This window comes from Stegostoma tigrinum, chromosome 13 (genome assembly GCF_030684315.1).
Source record: "Stegostoma tigrinum isolate sSteTig4 chromosome 13, sSteTig4.hap1, whole genome shotgun sequence".
NCBI classification, from domain to species: Eukaryota; Metazoa; Chordata; class Chondrichthyes; order Orectolobiformes; family Stegostomatidae; genus Stegostoma; species Stegostoma tigrinum.
The window spans coordinates 63204625-63227200 of NC_081366.1; the positions used below are offsets into that span (position 1 = coordinate 63204625).

Sequence of the window (22576 nt, forward strand, 5' to 3'; positions counted from 1 at the left end):
ATTCAGGGGTCAATTCATGGAGCATCTGTGCTCTGCACACAACAACAAACCCGACCTTCCAGTTGCTTCCATTTTAATTCCCCTTCCCACTCCCCTGATGACATGTCCATCCTTGGCCTCCTCCACTGTCAGAGTGAGGCCAACCATAAACTGGAGGAATAACATCTGATATTTCACCTTGGAATCTTACAGCCCGATGGCCTTAACATTGACTTCATGAGATTTAAAATCTCTCCATCCCCAGCCTTATCCCATGTCTAGCCTTCTCCTTCCTGACCTGTCCACCTTCCCACTCACCAATCAGCTCCACCCTTCCTGCAGACTAATCACATTAAGTCCCTCCTGTGTCCATCAATCAGCATCTCTCCTATCCTTCTCCCAGCCCCAATCCTCTCGCTTTATTTATTTCTAGGCTCCCCTCCACCTCCCCAGTCCTGACAAAGGGTTTTGGCCTGAAATACTGACTTACCTGCTCCTCGGATGCTGTCTGACCTGCTGTGCTTTTCCAGCCTCACATCGATAGACTGCGTGGTAATGTTAATTATGGTCAAGTTGGTAGGAAGGGCTAGTGAGGTGTTTGCAGTGCTGTCAAATGAGGTGTCAAGAGAACATGAAAAAGTTTCAGAAGCACACAAACAGCTGTTCAGAAATATAAGGAAGGAATGAGGTCAGACTTATGCTGAATTTGAAAGAATTAAACATAGCAACTTTGATAAATAGGGGAGAGGATTAAGATAGAAAAGACATATGAGCATCTTTGAGAGGTTATTCTGCTGGAGTTCAAAAACTCGCTTCCAGAAATTATAAGATCTCATGTTGAGGAACAGAAAGATAAAACAGTAAGGACAGCTGCAGAGATTGCGGAAGAATATGCATTAGTGTTAGCGAGTTTTGAGAAGATTTGTAGCTCAGGCTGAGGTTCTGGATGTGAGTTAGCTCGCTGAGCTGGAAGGTTAGTTTTCAGACATTTCGTCACCATTCTAGGTAACATCATCAGTGATCCTCCGACGAAGTGCTGGTGTTATGTCCCGCTTTCTATTTATCTGGTTAGGTTTCAACATCAACCTGGCCAAGGAAATACTGACTACACTATTAGAAGAACCAAAGACATACACCAGACACCACCAACCTCATCAGCAAGGACAACATCATCAAGCTAGTGGACCTATGCCTCACCACCCACTTCACTTTCAATAACAAAACCTATAGACAAACCAACGGTACACCCATGGGATCTCGGATATCAGGGTTCTTACCAGAGGCAGTAATGCAGAGACTCGAACAAACAGCTCTGCCAATCAACCAACCCAAACTTTGGGTCCGCTGTGTGGATGACGCCTTTGTCATCAGTAAACAAAACAAATTAGAGGAAACCTTCAAGACCATCAATAATACCCTTACTGACATAACATTCACAAAAGAGGAGGAAAACAACAACAAACTGCCATTCCTAGATGTCACAGTAGAGCGAACAGTCAATAGGGAACTTCAAACCAGCGTCTACAGAAAAACAACACATACGGACCAAATACTGAACTACAGGAGCAACCATCCCAACACTCACAAACGAAGCTGCATTAGAACATTATTCCAACGAGCCATCACACACTGCAGCACAGAGAAACTACGCGGAGCAGAGGAAAATCACCTATACAGCGTATTCAAAAACAATGGGTACCCTATGAACACAGTCCGCCAATTCCTCAGCAATAAACCCAAACAAACAGACAAAACTGGCCTAGAAACCATAACCACTCTCCCCTACATCAAAGACATTTCCGAAATGACTGCCAGACTACTCGGGCCTCTCGGCATCATGGTAGCCCACAAACCCACCAACACACTAAAACAGCAGCTAATGAACTTAAAAGACCCTATACAGACAACAAACAAAACAAATGTCATCTACAAAATACCTTGCAAGAACTGTGACAAACACTATATTGGACAAACAGGCAGAAAGCTGGCCACCAGAATACATGAACATCAATTAGCCACAAAACGACATGACCCACTATCACTCGTATCCTTACATAGAGATGAGGAAGGACACCACTTTGATTGGGACAACACATCCATCCTAGGACAAGCCAAACAGAGACATGCACGAGAATTCCTAGAAGCATGGCATTCCAACTGGAACTCCATCAACAAACACATTAATTTGGAGCCAATCTCCCATCCCCTGAGAAAAAGAACAGGAAATGACATCACCAAACACAGGAAATGACATCACCAACCCAAGGAAACCTAACCAGATAAATAGAAAGCGGGACATAACACCAGCGCTTCGTTGGAGGCTCACTGATGATGTTACCTGGAATGGTGACGAAACATCTGGGGACAAACCTTACAGCTCAGTGAACCAGCTCACATCTCGAACACAATAAAGACCCACTCTCTTGTGGACTGAGAGGACGAGAGTGCAGTCTTGGAGGTGAAAGGAGGACGTCGGGTTGGCTGTGCACCCTTGCGACCAGTGGATCTTAATGCTGGCTTCGGCCTAACGCTGGTTCAGGGGAGCAGCCAACCTGCAACGATGGCTGCGGCAAGTGCTCGTGCCCCAGGTCAGGGGGTCCGGAACACCATCCGTGTTTCCGTAAAGAAGGTGGATGAAGGTGCACCTGTGGACCGCACCTTCTTCGTGAAGAGGGTCCTGTTGGACTGTTGTGGGTTCGCTGCTGCGAACATTTACTGCCTGCAGGATTTCCCCGGAGGGGGTTTTTACGATGTGACCTTCCGGAGTGCCAAGCTTTGCGAGCGCTTCCTGGAGGTTTTCAAGGAGAAAGGAGGTGAGGGCCCCCTCTCTGTATTGACCGCTGTCCCACTGTTTGTGATGCCAGCACAGAGGAGCCGTATGGTGACTGTACACATGTACAACCCGCATGTGCCAGCAGTTGATGTCCTGACCTTCCTCGGAAGGTATGTGAAGGTGGAAGGGGACCTAACTGACATGGTGGACCCCTTTGGCATCTGGACGAGTAAGAGGCAGGTCAAGGTGACGCTGAGGATGGGCGCAGACGGGAATGTCGCACACCCACCGTCCAGCTTCGCGATCGGCGGGAGCAGGGGCTACCTGACCTATGCAGGGCAACCTAAAGTCTGCCATGCCTGTGGTAGGTCAGGTCACATGGCGGCCGACTGCAAAGTCACCATCTGCAGGAACTGCAGGGAGGAGGGACACCTTGCAAAGGATTGCCCACGAGAGAGAAGCTGCAACCTTTGCGGGGAAGCGGGCCACTTCTATAGGGCATGCCCGCGGCGGGGTACCACCTACGCCCAGGTCGCCGGCAGGGGAAATGCGGGGCCAGCCCCCCCGGAGGAGAGGAAGGCACCAGGACCCAGCAAGGACCCCACTAATGTGCAGGAGGGCCAGGCCGTGCAGGAGGGCCCAGCCCTGCAGGATGGGCCCGAGGCCAGCAAAGCACCCCTGCAGGCTCCAATCCCCCCCGACAACCCGGAGCCAATGGAGGCGGCGACAGGCGACCCAGGGGAGTGGACTACAGTCCGGAAAGCGAGGAGGAAGGTGCGTCGACGGGCCCAGGAACCGCAACAATCAGGAGGGAAGAGGCAGCTACAGGGGGGCTATAAGAGCTCCTCTGACGAGGAGGATTCGGAGAGGGCCCACCCGAAGCAGAAGTTAAAGGTCTCGAGGGGGAAGGAAAGCAGCACCCCGCTTCCAGGTGACGGGAGGCGTCCTGAGGCTCACTCCGACACCCAGTCAAGTGCCGCTGGAGCACTGGAGGGCCCCCCGGAACTTCCAGGCGGGAAGGAGGAAACAGCACGTCCCCAGCCTGATCCGGAGCCGGACCCTCCTGCCTCCGCACCCCTGGCGGGGGGATGCCACCCGGAAGGCAGCACAGACGGTTTCCTGAGCCCAGAGAGCGTCCAGCAGTTAGCCCGGGCAATGGGCATGAAGGGACAGATGGAGGGGCTGGACCTTGGACTTGGGGAGGGTACTGCGGTCACTGCCCACAATGGGGGTACAAATTGCGAGCATTAATGTGCGCAGCGTCAAGTCAACCGCGAGATGTGTGTCCACGTTGGCCTACCTGACCACCATCAAGGCGGACCTCCTGTTTCTGCAGGAGTGCGGGATACCGCACCTCGGCAGGTACGGGAAATGGTCCGGCGCCTGGACCTGTGGGCCTTCGATCTGGTCGGGGGGTAACGACTGTCGCTCCTCGGGCCTGGCTATTCTGCTGCGGGGGCACAACTTCACCATCTCTCAAGTTCAGGAGGTGGTGGGGGGGCGCCTCCTAGTGGCTGACATCACCTACAGGAATGCTCCCCTGAGGCTGATCAACGTGTACGCCCCAGTGGTTCGGAGTGAGCGGTTGGACGTCCTGCAGCGGCTTCCACCCCTGCTGGCTACGTCCAGGCCGGTCATCCTAGGCGGAGACTTCAACTGCATCATTGATGCAGATGGAAGATCCGGCGTGGGGACAGCGGGTGGGGGGATTCAACTGGACGTCACGTCCAGATTCCTGATGGGCACGGTGAAGGACGCCAAGCTGCTCGACGTCTTCAGCACCCCTGCAGATGGAGCGCAGCAGAGGTACACCTGGTCGCGGCCAGACGGGTCTATCCGCTCAAGGATAGACTTCCTGTTTGTGTCACGGACGTTCTCGGTCAGGTCCACTGGTGTCGAGCCGGTGTTCTTCTCTGACCACTGCCTCCTGTTGGCCGACTGTCACTTACAGGACGACCAGCCGGCCGGCAAGGGGACGTGGAAGCTCAACATGACTCTGTTGACCCCAGAGAACGTCGAGGAGCTTAAGAGGGAGTACACCGGTTGGAGAACCGTGAAACCCCTCTTTGAGTCTCCAGGCGACTGGTGGGAGACGGTGAAGGAGAACATCAAGAGGTTCTTTGTCCTCAAGGGTGTTCAGAAGGCAAGAGAGAGGCTGGGAAAGCTGTCGCGACTCCAGAAAAGGGTGCAGAACCTGCTCCTTCTGCAGTTGATGGGGGTCGATGTCACGGAGGACCTCCGCGAGGTGAGGGGCCAGCAAGCCTCGCTCTTCGCCGCGGAGGCCTCCAGGATGATCTTCCGGTCCAGGGTCCGCTCTGTGGAGCAGGACGAGACGTGCTCGCGTTTCTTCTTTCAGAAGGTGCACAAAGAGAGCTCTGTGCTTAGCCGGCTGAAGGAGGACGACGGCTCGGTGACGTCGTCTCGGCCCGACATTTTGAGGATCAGCAGATCCTTCTATGCCGGACTGTACGACACGAAGCCCACGGACAGCACGGCCTCCGAGTCGTTCCTGTCGTCTATCACGGAGGTCTTAGACGACGGCACGAGGGAGTGGCTGGACCGGCCGATATCCCTGGACGAGCTGGCCAGAGCCCTCAAGTCCTTGCAGAGGAATAGGACTCCCGGAAGCGATGGCTTACCGGTCGAGCTGTATTCTGCTCTGTGGGGCCTGGTCGGCCAAGACCTGCTGGAGGTGTACGATAGTGCGCTTCGGGCAGGGGAAATGTGCAAGTCCATGAGGAAGGGCATCATCACCCTCATTTACAAGAGGAAGGGGGAGAGGGAAGAAATTAAGAATTGGCGTCCCATTTCACTTTTGAACGTGGACTACAAAATCCTGGCCAAAGTCATTGCCAACCGGGTCAGGTCTGTCCTGGAGTCGGTGATTCACCCTGACCAAACCTGTGCTGTGCCGGGCAGGAAGATCGCTGAGAGCCTCGCGCTCATCAGGGATACGATCGCCTACGTACAGGACAGGCGGGTGGACACCTGCCTCGTCAGCCTGGACCAGGAGAAGGCCTTCGACAGGGTCTCTCATGCTTACATGAGGGACGTCCTCTCCAAATTGGGGTTCGGGGAGGGCATCCGCAATTGGATCCGGCTGCTCTACGCCAACATCGTTAGCGCAGTCTCGATCAACAGGTGGGAATCAGACAGTTTTCCTGTTAGATCTGGAGTCAGGCAGGGCTGCCCGCTCTCTCCTGCCTTGTTCGTGTGCTGTGTGGAGCCCTTCGCCGCCTCCATCAGGAAGGACGTGAGCCTGAAGGGCGTGACTATCCCAGGCAGCGGAGGCCTTCAGGTCAAGACCTCCCTGTACATGGATGATGTCGCCGTCTTCTGCACCGATCGTCGGTCGGTGAGTAGGCTGTTGGACATCTGCGGCCAGTTTGAACTGGCCTCGGGTGCCAAAGTCAATAGGGATAAGAGCGAGGTCATGTTCTTCGGGAACTGGGACGACCGCTCCTTCATCCCCTTCACCGTCAGGACAGACTACCTGAAGGTGCTGGGTGTTTGGTTTGGTGGAGCTGGGGCGTGCACTAAGACTTGGGAGGAGCGTATCTCCAAATTTAAGCAGAAGCTGGGCAGGTGGACGCTCCGGTCCCTCTCCATCGCGGGTAAGAACCTGGTTGTCAGGTGCGAGGGGCTTTCGGTACTGTTGTATGTGTCGCAGGCCTGGCCTATTACCTGGACCTGCGCCGCTGCGGTCACCCGGGCCATCTTCCACTTCATTTGGGGGTCGAGGATGGACCGGGTCCGCAGGGATACCATGTACAAAGACCTGGGAAATGGGGGAAAGGGCGTACCGAACGCCACCCTCACCCTGACGGCTACCTTTGTGTGTGGCTGCATCAAGCTGTGCGTAGATCCTCAGTACGCAAACACCAAGTGTCACTACTTACTGAGGTTCTACCTGTCCCCGGTGTTGCGAAGGATGGGCCTGGCCTCGTTGCCGCGGAACGCTCCGAGTAGTTGGACCGTTCCGTACCACCTGTCCTTCGTGGAGAAATTTTTGAAAGGAAACACCTTTGACCACAAGGCCGTCAGGCAGTGGTCAGCACGTAGTATCCTCAGGACCCTTCGGGAAAAGGAGAGGGTGGATCCCGTCGTGTGGCTCCCCATGCAGACTGCCAAAGTCGTTTGGCAGAATGCCTCATCGCCAGAACTTTCAAACAAGCACAAGGACATTGCTTGGCTGGCGGTGAGAGGGGCTCTGCCAGTGAGATCCTTTATGCATGCCCGGAATCTCTGCACCACCGCACGCTGCCCTCGAGGTGGCTGCGGGGGGGACGAGACTGTCGATCACCTCCTACTGGAGTGTGCCTATGCGCAGGAGTTCTGGAGGGGAATGCAGTGGTATTTGTCGAGGTTCGTCCCGAGCAGCTCCGCGACGCGGGACTCCGTGCTCTACGGGCTGTTTCCGGGGACGCACACCGAGACCAACATCAACTGCGCCTGGAGGACCATCAATGCGGTGAAAGACGCTCTTTGGTCTGCCCGCAACTTGCTGGTCTGCCAGCTGAAAGAACTGACCCCGACCGAGTGTTGCAGACTGGCGCACTCCAAGGTCCAGGGCTACGTGCTGAGGGACGCGCTAAAGCTTGGGGCAGCCGCCACCAAGGCGCGGTGGGGAAAGACCACCGTATGAGCCCCCTCGTCCAGAAAAGGGAAAAGAATCCTATCTGGTAACTGGGCCCAGCTGGCGCCTTCCCCAACTGGTCAGGGGGCCAACTGGGACTGTGCGGGGTGACGACTGCCGGGGCGGTTTCTTTGCTTTGTTTCTTTTTTCTCTTTTGTTTTTTTTTCCCTTTAGTTGTTGTACGTACCCCCGGGTAATCCGGAGTGGCTTGCATGACTGGGTAGGTGTATAAATGTTATTTTTTGTACATTCTATGAATAAAGTATATTTTTTCAAATAAAAAAAAAGGTGACGAAACGTCTGAAAACTAACCTTCCAGCTCAGCGAGCAAACTCACATCCAGATACATTCGTGTATAAATCAAAATTTAGCTTCCAATAGCAATTTCATTCCATGAGGGGTAGAAATTGGGAAAAAGGGAGATCTTTCAACAAAAAACAAAAAGAAGATCACACTGTGAACAGTTTACCACGTGAAAAAAGAAACCCATGAGGTTGGGAAATAAGTGAAAGGCCTCAGGTGTTTCCACTGTAATGGAGGGGCACACATAAAGTCACAATGCTGTGGATTATGAGAGGGACTGGGAAAAAGATGTGGTAAAATAGGTTAAACCAGTGAGATTAGTTGAAGCGGTGAAGGAAACACCAAGAGAAATCAAGGACCTGCAGGAGAGTGCACAGCCTAGTCACAGGTTGTAAAGTAAGATAGAGCCCGATCTCTTCAAAGACTTCACCTCTGTGGAAAAGTTTACTCAAGAAGAACATGGGAAGAAGGTAAAGAGTTAAAATGTTGAGAGATACGGGAGCTGGTTAGCCACCAATAGTGAGGGATAAAAATGTTTGCACTTCTGAAATATTACCAAAGAGACTGATAATCTGGGGAAAAAACAGAGAGAGATTTCATGCTCCCCTCTGTAAGATAAGGCTGTAAAGTCCAGTGAAGACTGGGGAAGTGACAGTGGGACTGTTTTGAAGAGTGTATCTATTCAAGGAATACAGTTCTTGGAAACAATCTAGCTAGACGAAAGGTGGAAGTGATGCCCATTGCAGCGGAGAGGCTGAAAGAAAACGAGGAAACTGAGGAGTTAAAAGAAAAATATCCGGAATTTTTCTGGACTGTGTGGTGACAAGATCCCTTAGTCATACATTAAAGCAAAAAAGGGAAACCAAAGAGAAAGACAAAGGATAATAAAATGTGAGGCTGGATGAACACAGCAGGCCAAGCAGCATCTCAGGAGCACAAAAGCTGACGTTTCAGGCCTCGACCCTTCATCAGAGAGGGGGATGGGGTGAAGGCTCTGGAATAAATAGGGAGAGAGGGGGAGGCGGACCGAAGATGGAGAGTAAATAAGATAGGTGGAGAGAGTATATGTGGGGAGGTAGGGAGGGGATAGGTCAGTCCAGGTAAGACGGACAGGTCAAGGAGGTGGGATGAGGTTAGTAGGTAGATGGGGGTGCGGCTTGGGGTGGGAGGAAGGGATGGGTGAGAGGAAGAACAGGTTAGGGAAGCAGAGACTGGTTGGACTGGTTTTGGGATGCAGTGGGTGGGGGGGAAGAGCTGGGCTGGTTGTGTGGTGCAGTGGGGGAGGGGACGAACTGGGCTGGTTTAGGGATGCAGTTGGGGAAGGGGAGATTTTGAAACTGGTGAAGTCCACATTGATACCAAAGGAGTTGAGGTCTAGTTAGCTAACACCCTGTTCGACGAAATGGGAAAGGAAATATCTAAGCAGGTTGAGGATTAAGCAGAGGTGTTTAGTTCATGGAGTTACAACAAAAAGATGAGACAATAAAAGATTTCTATCATAAAGTCTATTTGGAAAAGGAACCCAAATATATTCCAGAACATTATTACCTTAAGGATAGGATCCTAAGGCGGTCATGAGACCTTCTCAGGTTAATGCAGAGGAGAAATGGTTGGATATTCACCAGACTGTGTTACTGGTAGCATGCAGGCAGGAGGTATTGCAGGTAGTGCATCAATGGCCTGTAGGAGGTCGTCTAAGAGTGAGCAAGACTCATGCTAAGATACAGAAGCATTTCTATTGGCCTGGGTTACACAAAGATGTGTTTGAATTTTGCTAAACCTGTCATACATGTCAAATGGTAGGGAAACCACAGGCAATAATAAAACCAGTGCCAATTCCTGCAATTGAATAACCTTTCATGCGTGTTATGATTGATTGTGTTGCTCTCCTCCCTAAAACCGAAAGTGGGAACCAGTATTTGCTAACCATAATGGATGTGTCTACCAGATTTCCAGAGGCAATTCCATTACAGAGTGTCAAGGCAAAAAAACGTTGTGGAGAAATGTTTGCTTCCTTTACCAGTTATGGCCTACCTAGGGAGATTCAGTTAGACCAAGGGTCTAATTTTACTGCCAAACTATTTAAGGAGGTCATGGATAGTTTAGGTATCCAATACCTTAAATCAAGAGTGTACCATCCCGAATCCCAGGGAGCATTGAAAAGGTGTCATCAGATCCTGAAGACCATGCAGAGGGCTCATTGCCAGGATTACCCGAATGATTAGGAAAAAAGTATCCCATTTATATTGTTCATTATTAGAGATGCTCCCAGTGAATTAACTCAAGTTTACTCAATTTGAATTGATATTCAGACACGAAGTAAGAGGGCCTTTAAAATTAATTAAGCAAAAGTTGATAGGTTCGATGTCTGAGATCTCACTGTTGGATTATGTATCTGAGGTGAGAGAAAGATTAATCAGATTATGTAAATTAGCTAGGCAGCATCTAAAGGTGGCACAGTATCTAATGAAGCAAGAAGCAGATAAGAAATCTAAAATTAGTATATTTGCCAGTGGGGATTAAGTATTGGTGTTGTTACCAGTGGTATGGGGTTTCCCTTCAAAGCAAGAGAGATGTCGCAAAGACAGGCAGAGTATTTGATGTTTGTAAAATGATGGGCGGAAAGAGTATGTGGTCCTTTTGAAAGATGATGGGTTGTTTTAGGCTTGGAGATTAAAAAAACATTCTATAGGCATCTGTAGGTACAGACAGAGTTCTTGAAATTGAAACATTGTATCAAAAGGTTACACTGTTAGCAGCAAATTATCATTTTTACCAAGACAACAGGTTTTTGAATTTAGTCATTTAATTTAAACCAGACCCTAGATACCAGAACCCAAATAAATTTAAATCGGAAAGTTTTGACAACCTAGGACTAATCCTATTGTCAGAAATTAATAGGTCATTAAGGGTGTAAAAGAAGACGGCATTAGAAAATCAGTGTGAGAATAAACTGTCATCTGCTAACAGAATAGCTCTCAGCTATAAAAGAATCATTGGCCCTCACAGTATTCTCTAAGCTTTCACAAAAAACACCATCTAAACTAAAAGTACAGTGGCAAGCTTAGAAAATATTGCTACTCAAGAATTCGACAGACAAAGGCATTCCTGAGGATCAGTGGGCAGGATGCAGAGCATTGTGGAAGATTTATCCTGGCTGTAATTTTGAAAGACTAATTCGTCAATTATTTTTTCTTATTACTTTGGTTTATATAAGTGGGACTTATATTTATTTGAACAGCATACCATTAGAATTTTGTTTATTTAGGAACAGTTAGCAGTTAAGGGGGAATTGTTTGGTTTGTTGGTAATTCTGTTAATTTGTTCACTGGTAGAGTTAGATAAATAAATTGTTACTTGTTGATTATAGAGTGAAAGGATTTTATTTATTAAACAACTTCTTTATAAAAGTTTGGGGGTGAGAGGCAGGTTATACCACTTTTCTCACTTACTTTAACAGGTTACGAGGGGAGGCGAGCTTCTCTGGGTGTTTCGATTTTAGTTATCAGAAGGTGGTTGATCTCTCTGTTGTAACACTTACTATTTGTAACTGCTCTTTGTAATAATTAATGACAGTCTGTACCCGCTTTATTATAATTCACTGGATCAGTAACTGCATTCTACATTAATCCCTCAGTCTGTAATTGCTTTCTACGATAATTTATTACAGTCTATAACTAATCTGTACAATAATAAATTGCTGTCTGTAACTTCTTTACTCTATAACAGTTCTCTAAAATAATTACTTACTATCTACAGCTGCTGTCTATCATCATTCAGTTACAGTATGTATTTATTCATTGTAAAAAATAATTATTAACCATAACTACGTAATTGTTTAATTTATGGTAATGTGTTCTTGGGATCTTTGTGGTTTAGATTCTCTGTGCAGCAGTGTTGGAGGTTTCTTGCTTGGACCTGTCTCAGGCGCCCTGCTTGGTGTGAGCTAAGCTGTCTGATATTCAGTGGTGGGCAGCTGTGTTTTAAATCTTTGGTTTGACAAGCAGCCTGTGTCGATTGTTATAATTCAGATTGAAGGCTGATGATTGGGGATTGCAGAACAAGACTTCGCAAGTAGAAATAAAGGACACAACCTAAAATTGAAGTGGGAAAGTTCAGTAGAAATTATAACCCACAGATTCACTGACTTGTGTTGGAGCTTAAAGTATCAACAATACCATTTTAAACCCACCTGGAACTTTCACCCTTCCAATCATAGGAGAGATGGTATGTCTGGTGAGTAACCAATTTGTTTTCCAGATAACTGTATTCACATTGCTGCTTGGAGGTCAGCAGGAGCAGGAATGCTACATCCAACACTTTGGTCCTAAAATATGATCTGTTTCTGCACTGGGATCAGACATTAAACAACATCCACCCTGGCAATCTGATTCCCTGTTAACGTCTCCTGCTCCATCAACCCCCTGCACAGTTTATCAGATAGGACAGCAGCAACTTTTTAGTCTCTTTTCACCAATCTCTTGGGCCCTCATCATCCAATTTCTGATTGCGGTTACCCACCTTGCGTGACTCTCAGTTGAGCTGGCTGTGAGGCTAAATACTCACCCATCTCTGGTAAGAGTTGGGTATTTCAGGAAGGGGAGGTGTGTCATGGGAGACATTAGAAATGACACATTCAAATGTAAATTTAATGGATTCCTTTCAGTAAAAGAATACCCTGGAAAGCACTATATGAGGAACATGACCAATGACGTTTAGTGCTTGTAGACAGTTTGGGAGAATCAGATGACCTTGGAGCTTGGGGGTTCCTAATGCTTTCTATCACTGGTGCAATACACATCTTCTGCCTGGGTCTGTTCAGAGCTGGGTGAAGAGATCAGGTGTTACGATTACTTAGTATTTCCATTATAATTGTATCAGGACTGACAAATTATAAACTAAATGAGCTTGGGTCTTCATTCTTTAAACAACTCCCATAACCTGATCAGAGATAGTAAGAACTGCCAATGCTGGAGTCAGAGATAACACAGCGTGGAGCTGGAGGAACACAGCAGGCCAGGCAGCATCAGAGGAGCCGGAAAGCTGATGTTTCGGGTTGGGACCATGCTTCAGAAATGGGAGCGGGGGAAGGGAGCCTGAAATAAATAGAGGAGGAGGTGTGGGGCTGGGGAAGGTAGGTGGGATGGTGATAGGTGAATTCAGGTAGGCAGGGATTGGTCAGTGAGATGGGAGGAGCGGATAGGTGGGAGAGAAGACGGCTAAGGTCAAGGAGCCAGGGATCAGAGGGGCTGGCCCCACCCCACCACATTCATCCCATGGCTAACCCTCCCTTTCATCCCTGCCTCCTTGACCTGTCCACCTTCTCTCCACCTATCCGCTCCTCCCACCTCACTGACTAATCCCCACCACAGCCTACCCGCAGTTACCTTTCACTATCCCATCAACCTATCCCCAGCCCCACCCCTCCTCTCTCTATTTATTTCAGAGCTCCCTTCCCCAAAATGTCAGCATTCTTGCTCCTCTGAGGTTGCCTGGCTTGCTGCGTTCCTCCAGCTCCACACTGTGTCATCCCATAACCTGATGCTGCTCATTTCATGAATTCAGGACTTTATGAAACAACGGGGAGTGAATTGGAGTCACCTTGTTTATTTGAATGTTTTGGAACTCTTACTCACCTCCCTGTGGAAAGAATTGTGAGTAAATCTGCTTAAAGGTCTCCTCATTGACAACTCCGCTGGGACATTCCTGGGAAGAAAAAAACAAACAAGAAATGAAGCAAACCTCAGAGATATGGAATTGGAGGATTAATGTTCAGTGACTTAAGTGAAAATCACATTGAGGTTTGGTGAATGAAACCCCGAAAATGCAGACCAAACATTGCTGAGCTGGCTTGTCAAGCTGGATACAGAAAAAAATGCTCCCCCTCGTAAGGATATTTAGAACCAGGGGACATATAAATAACAAATTGTCCATTTAGGATGGAGATGAAGATGAATTTCTTTTCCCAGAGAAATATTAATCTTTGGAATTCTCTCCACAAAGAGCAGTGGAGATTGGTTCAAAGCCTAAATATTCAAGGCTTGATCCAGCAAGTCAGTTCAAAATGATTTTCACTGAAGAAATCCATGCTGACTCTTTCGAATCAATTCTGCAAAGACCACATTATTAAAATTTTCTTTATTTTTGGACTTTGGACTCAAAGAGGAATTGGAGCATGTTGTGAGTTGAGAATCATGTTGTCTTGTCCTGGAACAGTGAGAGCAAAAAGCAGACCGAACGGAGTTGATAGGCTCTGAACAAGGGGATAATTGCTCAACCACAACATTTTGATTGATTTCTGACTAGGTGACCATGGCTCACGTGAGGCTGGTTGTCCAGAAACATCTAGCCTGCAAAGAGAAAGCATAAAAATCTTTTGCTATCTCCTGTGTGGATGTACTAGTGACATTCCACTCACTTTCCTCTCCAAATTGCCAGTTGAAGGACAAATAAAAACGTCTTCAGAGATGTTGAAAGGACAAGTTCTCAACTAGTGAATGAGTGACTGAACATCAATGGAGAGATAAGCTTGTGACAACATCAAAGAATTAAAAGAAAGTGAGAGAAAACAATTCATCAAATCCTGTGGTCCACACTGCAGCTAGAAAACTGTGGGCCAGATTTTACAAGGTGCGGCACAAAGTGGGGTAATCTCACATACACTGCTGCCCTTTGTGCCGCACCTTGTAAATCTCACACAGATTGCTGCTGTTTGTGCCACTCCTTGTAAAATCTCAAATAGATTGCCACTCTGACCCTTTATTTTATGAAAGGAGAGAGCTTCTGAGTGAAGAACTATGAGAGAAAGGCAAACCATGCTCCCTTTGTCACATCAATCAGCTGCTGCTAGATTTTAATATTTAAAGGTTCCAACAGGAACTTTGACAACTGTTGTCTAAAGGTAAGGATATAAGTGTGAGATTAGAATGTCTGGAGGGCAGGGTACCACAGGTGGGTTGGGCAGTTGAGTGCCAATGGTGCCAGCTAGGTCAGATGCCATGAGGAAGCATGTCAAGTAGATAGGTTACCAATTAGAGAATAAGTTGCTGGGGGTAAGATGCCAGGTAGTTGGGTTGCCAGGGGCAGGGTGGGTAGGATGCTGCATGATTAGGGAATAGGGTGTCAAGTGGGTAGGGGGCATGGTGCAAGCAGGCCAGGTAAGTTAGGCAGCATTTGGACCAGGTCAGCGGGTTGGGAGATCTCAATTTTAATGGAGGGCAGGTGAGGATGGGTGTCAGGACCGTGCAGTGGATGGCATTTTGTATTGTGTCTGGCAGTGGGGGAATGGGTTAGATTGAGTCTGGAGGATAGAGAATGGTGGGAGATCAGCCTCAGATCAGGGGAAGTGGGCAGGTCCCATGAGGATGAAGGCAAATTGGGTCCATTTGGCTAAATTGCCCCATAGTGTCCAGGGATGTGCAGGCTACATGGATTAGCCATGGGAAGTGTGGTTTTACAGGGATGGGTTGGGTCTTGGTGGGATGCTCTTTGGAGTGTCAAAACAGACTCGATAGGTCAAATGCCCTCTATCTACACTGTAGGGATTCTACGATTTTTCTGACTCCAGAATACAGCCCATAAGGAGGAAGAATGGAAAAATGAAAGCAAGGCAAGTCTCCAGAGTAAAGAAAAGATGTCTGAGATTGCCTCAAGAACCCCTCCTCAGATCAGAAGATATCATAAAGCCAGCCAATGATGCCAATTTCAAGGGATGTAGGAATATGGAAATCTCAAGCATCAATAAACACTTTGCATGTCCAAGATGTTCAACGGACTGAAACAATACAGTTTCAAGTCACCCTGCCCAAAATACTCCAAGCAAATGTCCAAACTATCAAGAACAAAATAGATGAACTCAGATCTAGACTTACCTTCCAGAGGGAACTGAAAGACTGCTGTGTGCCCTGTTTTATGGTTACATGGCTCACTACTGCCATACCTGACTGTGTCATGCAAATTGAGGGATTTTTTTTAGATTAGATTAGGTTCCCTACAGTGTGGAAACAGGCCTATCGGCCCAACAAGTCCACACCTTCTCTTGGATCATCCCACCCAGACCCATCCCCCTATAACCCACACACCCCTGAACACTACGGGCAATTTAACATGGCCAATCCACCTAGCCTGCGCATCTTTGGACTGTGGGAGGAAACCGGAGCACTCAGAGAAAACCCATGCAGACACGGGGAGAATGTGCAAACTCTGCACAGACAGTTGCCTGAGGCTGGAATTGAACCCGGGTCTCTGGTGCTGTGAGGCTGCAGTGCTAACCACTGAGCCAGCCTTAAGGTTCTCCATACATCACATGGATCGCCCGACACCCTTGGGGAAGGCAAAAGGCAGAGGGGTATATTTCCTAATCAGCACTTCCTAGCGCTCAGATATACTGACTCTGGTGAGCCACTACTCCCCGGACCTAGAATACCTTATAGTGAAATGTCTCCCCTACTATCCGCTGTGTGGGTCTGCCATCCTGACAGCAGTCTAAATACCACCCCATGTGAATCTGAAGAATGCCTTGGATGAAATTTACATGTGTACAAACTCTCTGGAGATGAAATTCTTCAAGGCCTCATCATGATTAGTGACTTCAACTAGGTCAACCTCAAGTGTGTGCTGCCAAAATACCACCAAAACATCTCCTGCCCCACTAGAGGATTGAACATCATGGACCACTGTTACACAACCACCAAAGATGCCTACTGTTCTATTCCCCATCTACACTTCTGAAAATCAGGTCACACACTAAGTTCCTCCTGCCAGCTTAGATGCAGAAGCTGAAATGGGACGATGCTTCACAGAACGTACTTCCGTGCTGGTCTGAGGCAGCAGAAGAGATTCTCCAGGACTGCTTGCAATCAGTGGATTGGACCATATTCAAGAACACAACAGACAACCTAGATGAGTACTCCACCATTGTCATGGACTTCTCTAGCAAGTCCATGGATGACTGTATGCCAAAGAAGTCAATCCGGGTGTTCTCCAACCAGAAACCTTGAATGAACCGGAAAATGTACTGATGACTAAAGACTAGACATGTAGCATTCAAGTCGGACGTCCCAGGTCTATACCGAAAATCAAGATACGATGTCCGCAAAGCATTCAGAGACAGCACGAAGCAGTATTGGACCAAATTAGAGGCGCAAACCAACCAAACAGACACCCATTCCCTGTGGCAAGGCTTGAACAAAATAACAGGCTACAAAGTGAAGCAGCGTAAGATACTGAACAAAAACACATCCCGCCCTGAAGTGCTCATTGCTTTCTATTCCAAGTTCGAGCAGAATGCCAGCAGCGTGTATCACCTCTCCCAACAACCCTGGATGCACCTGTTCCCTCCGTCACCATTCCAGACATCAGACTGGTCCTCCTGAGAGTCAACCCAAGGAAAGTGAGGGACCCGGACGGAATCCCCGGCCATGTACTTAGGTCCTGTGCAGACCAGCTGATGGAGGTATTCGGTGACATCTTCCACCTCTCTCTCCTATAAGCTGAAGTTCATATTTGCTTCAAGATGACCACCGTTATTCCAGTATCAAAGAAAGTACAAGCAACGTGCCTTAATGACTACTGCCCAGTGGCTCTGTCCTCCATAAATCATGACATGCTTCTAGAGGCTGGTCATGGCTCACATCAGCTCAAGCCTCCCAGCTTACCTCGATCCTCTTCAATTTGCCTACCAACGAAACAGGTCCACAGCTGACACCATTTCGCTAGCCTGACATTCATCCCTGGACCATTGGGATAACAAGAACACCTCATCGACTACAGGTCTGTCTTTCACACCATAATTTCCTCCAAACTGATTTCAAAACTCCAAGGTCTAGGTCTCGGCTCCACCATCTGTAACTGGATCTTCAGCTTTCTGACCCACAGATTACAATCAGTGAAGATAGACAACTGCACCTCCTCCATGATAATCCTCAACATAAGCAGCCCACAAGGATGCATTCTCAGGCCTGTATTCCCTGTACACCCAAACGAATACCATCTACAAGTTTACTCACAATGTCACTGTGGTAGACAGATATCAAACAATGATGAGTCAGAATACAGAAAAGAGATTGAGGGCTTGGTATCATGGTGCAATGATAACAACTTATCTCTCAGTGTTGGCAAAACAAAAGAACTGATCATTGACTTCAGGAAGAAAGGAGGAGGACACAGCCTCATCTTCATCAACAGAGCAGAGGTGGGCAGGGTTGATAGAGTCAAGTGCCTAGGAGTGACGTTAACCTATAACCTGTCCTGGGCCTCCCAAATAGATGCAACAGCTAAGAAGGCACAACAAAGCCTCATCTTCCTCAGGTGGCTTAGGAAATTTGGCATGTCCAGAGGGCCCTAACCAACCTTTACAGATGCTCCAGGGAAAGCATACAATCTGGACGCAACAATTAGTCTGCCCAGGGCCATAAGAAATTATAGAAGGTTGTATGCACAGCCATCAACTGGAAGCTTACCTTCCACCCCGGACTCTATTTACACTTCTGGTGGTTGCAGAAAGGTTGTCAACATCATCAAAGACCCCTCCTACCTGGTAAACCTCTCCAACAACCTCTTACATCAGGCAGAAGATACTGAAGCTTGAAGATATGCACCAACAGGTTCAAGAACACTTTTTCCCTGCCATTATTAGACTAATGAATGGACTCTAACTTCAAATAATTTTGATCTTGTTAATGTTGATCTTGCTTTGTGCACCTTCTGTGCAGTGTGAACTGAATGCCTCACTCTGTATAAGAACCCTGTGATCTGTATGTCCTTGCTCACTATGATCTGCCTATACTGCTCACAAAGAAAAAGCTTTTCACTGTACTTAGATACATGTGACAACAATAAATCAAATCAAATTAAATCAAACAAGGTATGTTGTAGGAACTGCAGATGCTGGAGAATCTGAGATAACAAGGTGTAGAGCTGGATGAACATAGCAGGCCAAGCAGCATCAGAGGAGTAGGAAAGCTGACGTTTCAGGCTTAGACCCTTCTTCAGAAATTTCTGAAGAAGCATCTAGGCCCGAAATGTCAGCTTTCCTGCTCCTCTGATGCTGCTTGGCCTGCTGTGTTCATCCAGCTCTGCACCTTGTTATCTCTGATTAGGATAAATATTTAAATTTCTTATTATTTGTTACTAGAGATGCCCCAAATAAAACTACGGAGTTTAGCTCATTTGAATTGATATATGGTCATGAAGTTGAAGTCCAAGAAAATTGATTAGCGAGAAGTTCTTGAAGGAGAAAGATGAATCCTCAGTGTTGGATTCTGTGTCCATAGTTCCATGTTTCCAGAATGACTCACAGGAGTAGCACAGGAACATTTAAATATCTCACAGGCAGAAATGAAAAACAAAGCGGGCCAATTAACGTATCGCAACAAGAGTGTTTCATGTGGGAGATAGGGAGTTTGTCATGTTACCTTTACAAGGTGAATTTCTAAAAGTCAAAATTGATATAAAATGGTTAGAAGACTCTGTAAAGTGTCCTATCTGATAAATACTCCTAATTGTTGGAAAAAGAATCAGTTATTAAATAAACATGCAGAAAAGATATCGTCATAGGGAAGAGGGTAAGGAGGAACAACTGTTTCAGGTGGTAAGAGGAGTAGACAATTACAGGGATGATGACGAAGTGGTAGACAGTTCTCAATGTGAACCCTCTACAAGTCCACCAGCTAACAGAGAAATACTGGAACAGTTAGATACTGTGTTCTCATATTGAGAGAAAGGACAATGGGAGGATCTTGTAAGACCACAGAGAAATTATGAGGTAATCAGTGCAGATACACCTGGAAGTATTATATTCACTCAACAGAATATGGACAAAGGAGAGTCAGGACTAAGAAAACAACATCCTTATTATCTGAGCCCAGAAAAAAACAAGCTTAGATGGAAACAAAGATTCAGAACACACTGGAAAACTACTTGATTGAACATGGGCAAAGTAGCTGGAATTTACCAACAGTGTTAGTTTCTAAACCAGGTGGATCATCTAGACGTTGTATAAATTATAGTATGAATGTGCTCATGAAAACAGATCCATACTCAATTCCATGGTTGGAAGTGTTGCATGTCGTGTCTCATTCCTTTCAAAGCGTGATCTATTGAAGTGGCACTGAGAGTGCCATAAACATCAAGATCTATCAACTTTTGTTCCACCAAATAGGTTACATCAATATGAGTAATGCAATTTGTGTTAAAGACAGCTTGAACTACATTTCAGTGGCTTAAAAATCAAGTTGTAGCTGGAGTTCATAGCTGTGTTGTGTATTAGATTGATGTAGTCTGTAGCAACACTGGGAGTCAATGTTAGCATTCAATGGATATACTTATTACTGTTTACAGAGCTAAAGCTAACTTATTCATGAGCTTGAATAAATAAACACTGAAGTGGTCAATGCAGATCCAGCTCAATAAATTGATTCAGCTCACCATTGTTCCTCATTCTGCTGTCTGAAATATTGGATAATTTACCTCTGGCTGCCCAAACTTTATCTAATACTTTGTGTTGATGTCACATCTTCAAAGTGGCAGAACATTCTGAGACACTTCACATTCTTGCTATTAATCATCTGAAACAGAGTAACATAAGGTCAAGGGATAGTCAATGGGAATCAACGGGCAAACTCTCACTGGTTAGAGTCTTACCTGGCACACAGGCAGATGGTTGCAGTTGTTAGAAGTCAGTCTTCTCATCCCTATGACATCTCTGCAGATGTTCCTTAGGGTAGTGTGCTAAACCCAACCATCAGCTGCTTCATCAATGAACTCTTTCTGTTATAAGGTCAGAAATGGGGATATTTGCTGATGATTGCACAATGTTCAGCAACATTTGCGACTCCTCAGATACTGATATATGTCCAAATGTAACAAGACCTGGATAGTCTCTAGATTTGGGGTGCCAAGTAACAAATAATGTGCAGGACAAATACCAAGGAATGACCATCTCTAATAAGAGACAATCTAACCACCATCCCTTGACATTATCAACGTCCTGAGAATTACCATTGACCAGAAACTCAATTGGACTAAGTATATTAATCCAGTGATTACCAGAGCAGATCAGAGGCTAGGAATACTGCAGCACATTCCCCACTGCCCAAAGCCTGTCAACCATCTTCACTATGTATTTATAATATTTAGTCATAGCTGAGTGTTTCCCAATGATTATTTGTAGATATGGTTGATAGAGCTTCTGCCCCGTTAAATTTTCCCTGATTCTATGTAATCCCATTGACCTTTGTTTCTTTCCAGTTCTAATGCAGTTTATCTTTCACACTTCCTAGGAATTAGCTCAGGGAGAACGTGTGAATGAGACAGAAAGACAAAATCTTACGTTCTTGAAGCCCCTGTAGAGCACCTGAAGCTCTCGCTTGCTGAAGTTGGTCTGGGCCTGAAGTTGTCGTAAGCCCTCAGGCCGATGGCAAACTGTGGCCATTTCCAGCTCATCTTCAACCTTATCTGTAAAAAGAAAGCACAGCCTGAGAATGTCAGAGAAATGAGGATAATAGCAGTGCTTTAGAAGGAAAAAAGCTCTCAGCCAAGATCATACAACTCACATGTATATTCAACAGACCTTGTCTAATGCATGGTAACAATGAAGGCAGGAAACAGATACATATCCCATCTCATACCCTGTACAAATGGCTCCATCACGTAGTTCCCAAACTTAGACTATGTTCCTGTTAGCAGCATTTTCACTGTCTCCTGGATTGCAGTCCTGTTTGAGAGAACAGGAGTAGGTGTGGGCCATTTGGCCCTTTGAGCCAGATCCTCCATTCAACATGATCCTGGTTGAACTTCCAATTCAGAGCCCTATTCCCATTTTCTTCTCCATGCCATTTTAACCTTTTAGTTGTAAAAACTTCACACCAGCTCCTTCTTGAAAACATTCAATAGCTGAGCCTCAACCACTCTCCATGCAGAAAATTCCACGAGCTCACCACTCTGTGGGAGAAGACATTTCGCCTCTTCTCATAAAGCATGGGGATGGCTTTGTTTATCCTGATTTTGAATTTGACTCTGTGATAATGGGAACTGCAGATGCTGGAGAATCCAAGATAATAAAATATGAGACTGGATGAACACAGCAGGCCCAGTAGCATCTCAGGAGCACAAAAGCTGACGTTTCGGGCCTAGACCCTTCATCAGAGAGGGGGATGGGGTGAGGGTTCTGGAATAAATAGGGAGAGAGGGGGAGGCGGACCGAAGATGGAGAGAAAAGAAGATAGGTGGAGAGGAGAGTATAGGTGGGGAGGTAGGGAGGGGATAGGTCAGTCCAGGGAAGACGGACAGGTCAAGGAGGTGGGATGAGGTTGGTAGGTAGGAGATGGAGGTGCGGCTTGGGGTGGGAGGAAGGGATGGGTGAGAGGAAGAACAGGTTAGGGAGGCAGAGACAGGTTGGACTGGTTTTGGGATGTAGTGGGTGGAGGGGAAGAGCTGGGCTGGTTGTGTGGTGCAGTGGGGGGAGGGGACGAACTGGGCTGGTTTTGGGATGCGGTGGGGGAAGGGGAGATTTTGAAGCTGGTGAAGTCCACATTGATATCATTGGGCTGCAGGGTTCCCAAGCAGAATATGAGTTGCTGTTCCTGCAACCTTCAGGTGGCATCATTGTGGCACTGCAGGAGGCCCACGATGGACATGTCATCTAAAGAATGGGAGGGGGAGTGGAAATGGTTTGCGACTGGGAGGTGCAGTTGTTTATTGCGAACTGAGCGGAGGTGTTCTGCAAAGCCGTCCCCAAGCCTCCGCTTGGTTTCCCCAATGTAGAGGAAGCCACACCGGGTACATTGGAAGCAGTATACCACATTGGCAGATGTGCAGGTGAACCTCTGCTTAATGTGGAAAGTCATCTTGGGGCCTGGAATAGGGGTGAGGGAGGAGGTGTGGGG

General features: G+C 47.1%; 1 protein-coding gene across 3 annotated transcripts in view; it reads right to left on the bottom strand.

Annotated features, from left to right (window-relative positions):
* The window catches only part of LOC125458529 (Kv channel-interacting protein 1), a 495719-nt gene that overhangs the window by 95485 nt on the left and 377658 nt on the right, over positions 1–22576 (bottom strand). For all 3 annotated transcript variants that reach the window (XM_048543880.2, XM_059650765.1, XM_048543879.2), the window contains exons 2-3: positions 21022–21146; positions 13328–13397 (exon numbers count right to left, since the gene is read on the bottom strand). In XM_048543880.2, the coding sequence (XP_048399837.1) occupies positions 13328–13397; positions 21022–21146 (195 nt within the window). The remainder of the gene's footprint in view (positions 1–13327; positions 13398–21021; positions 21147–22576) is intronic.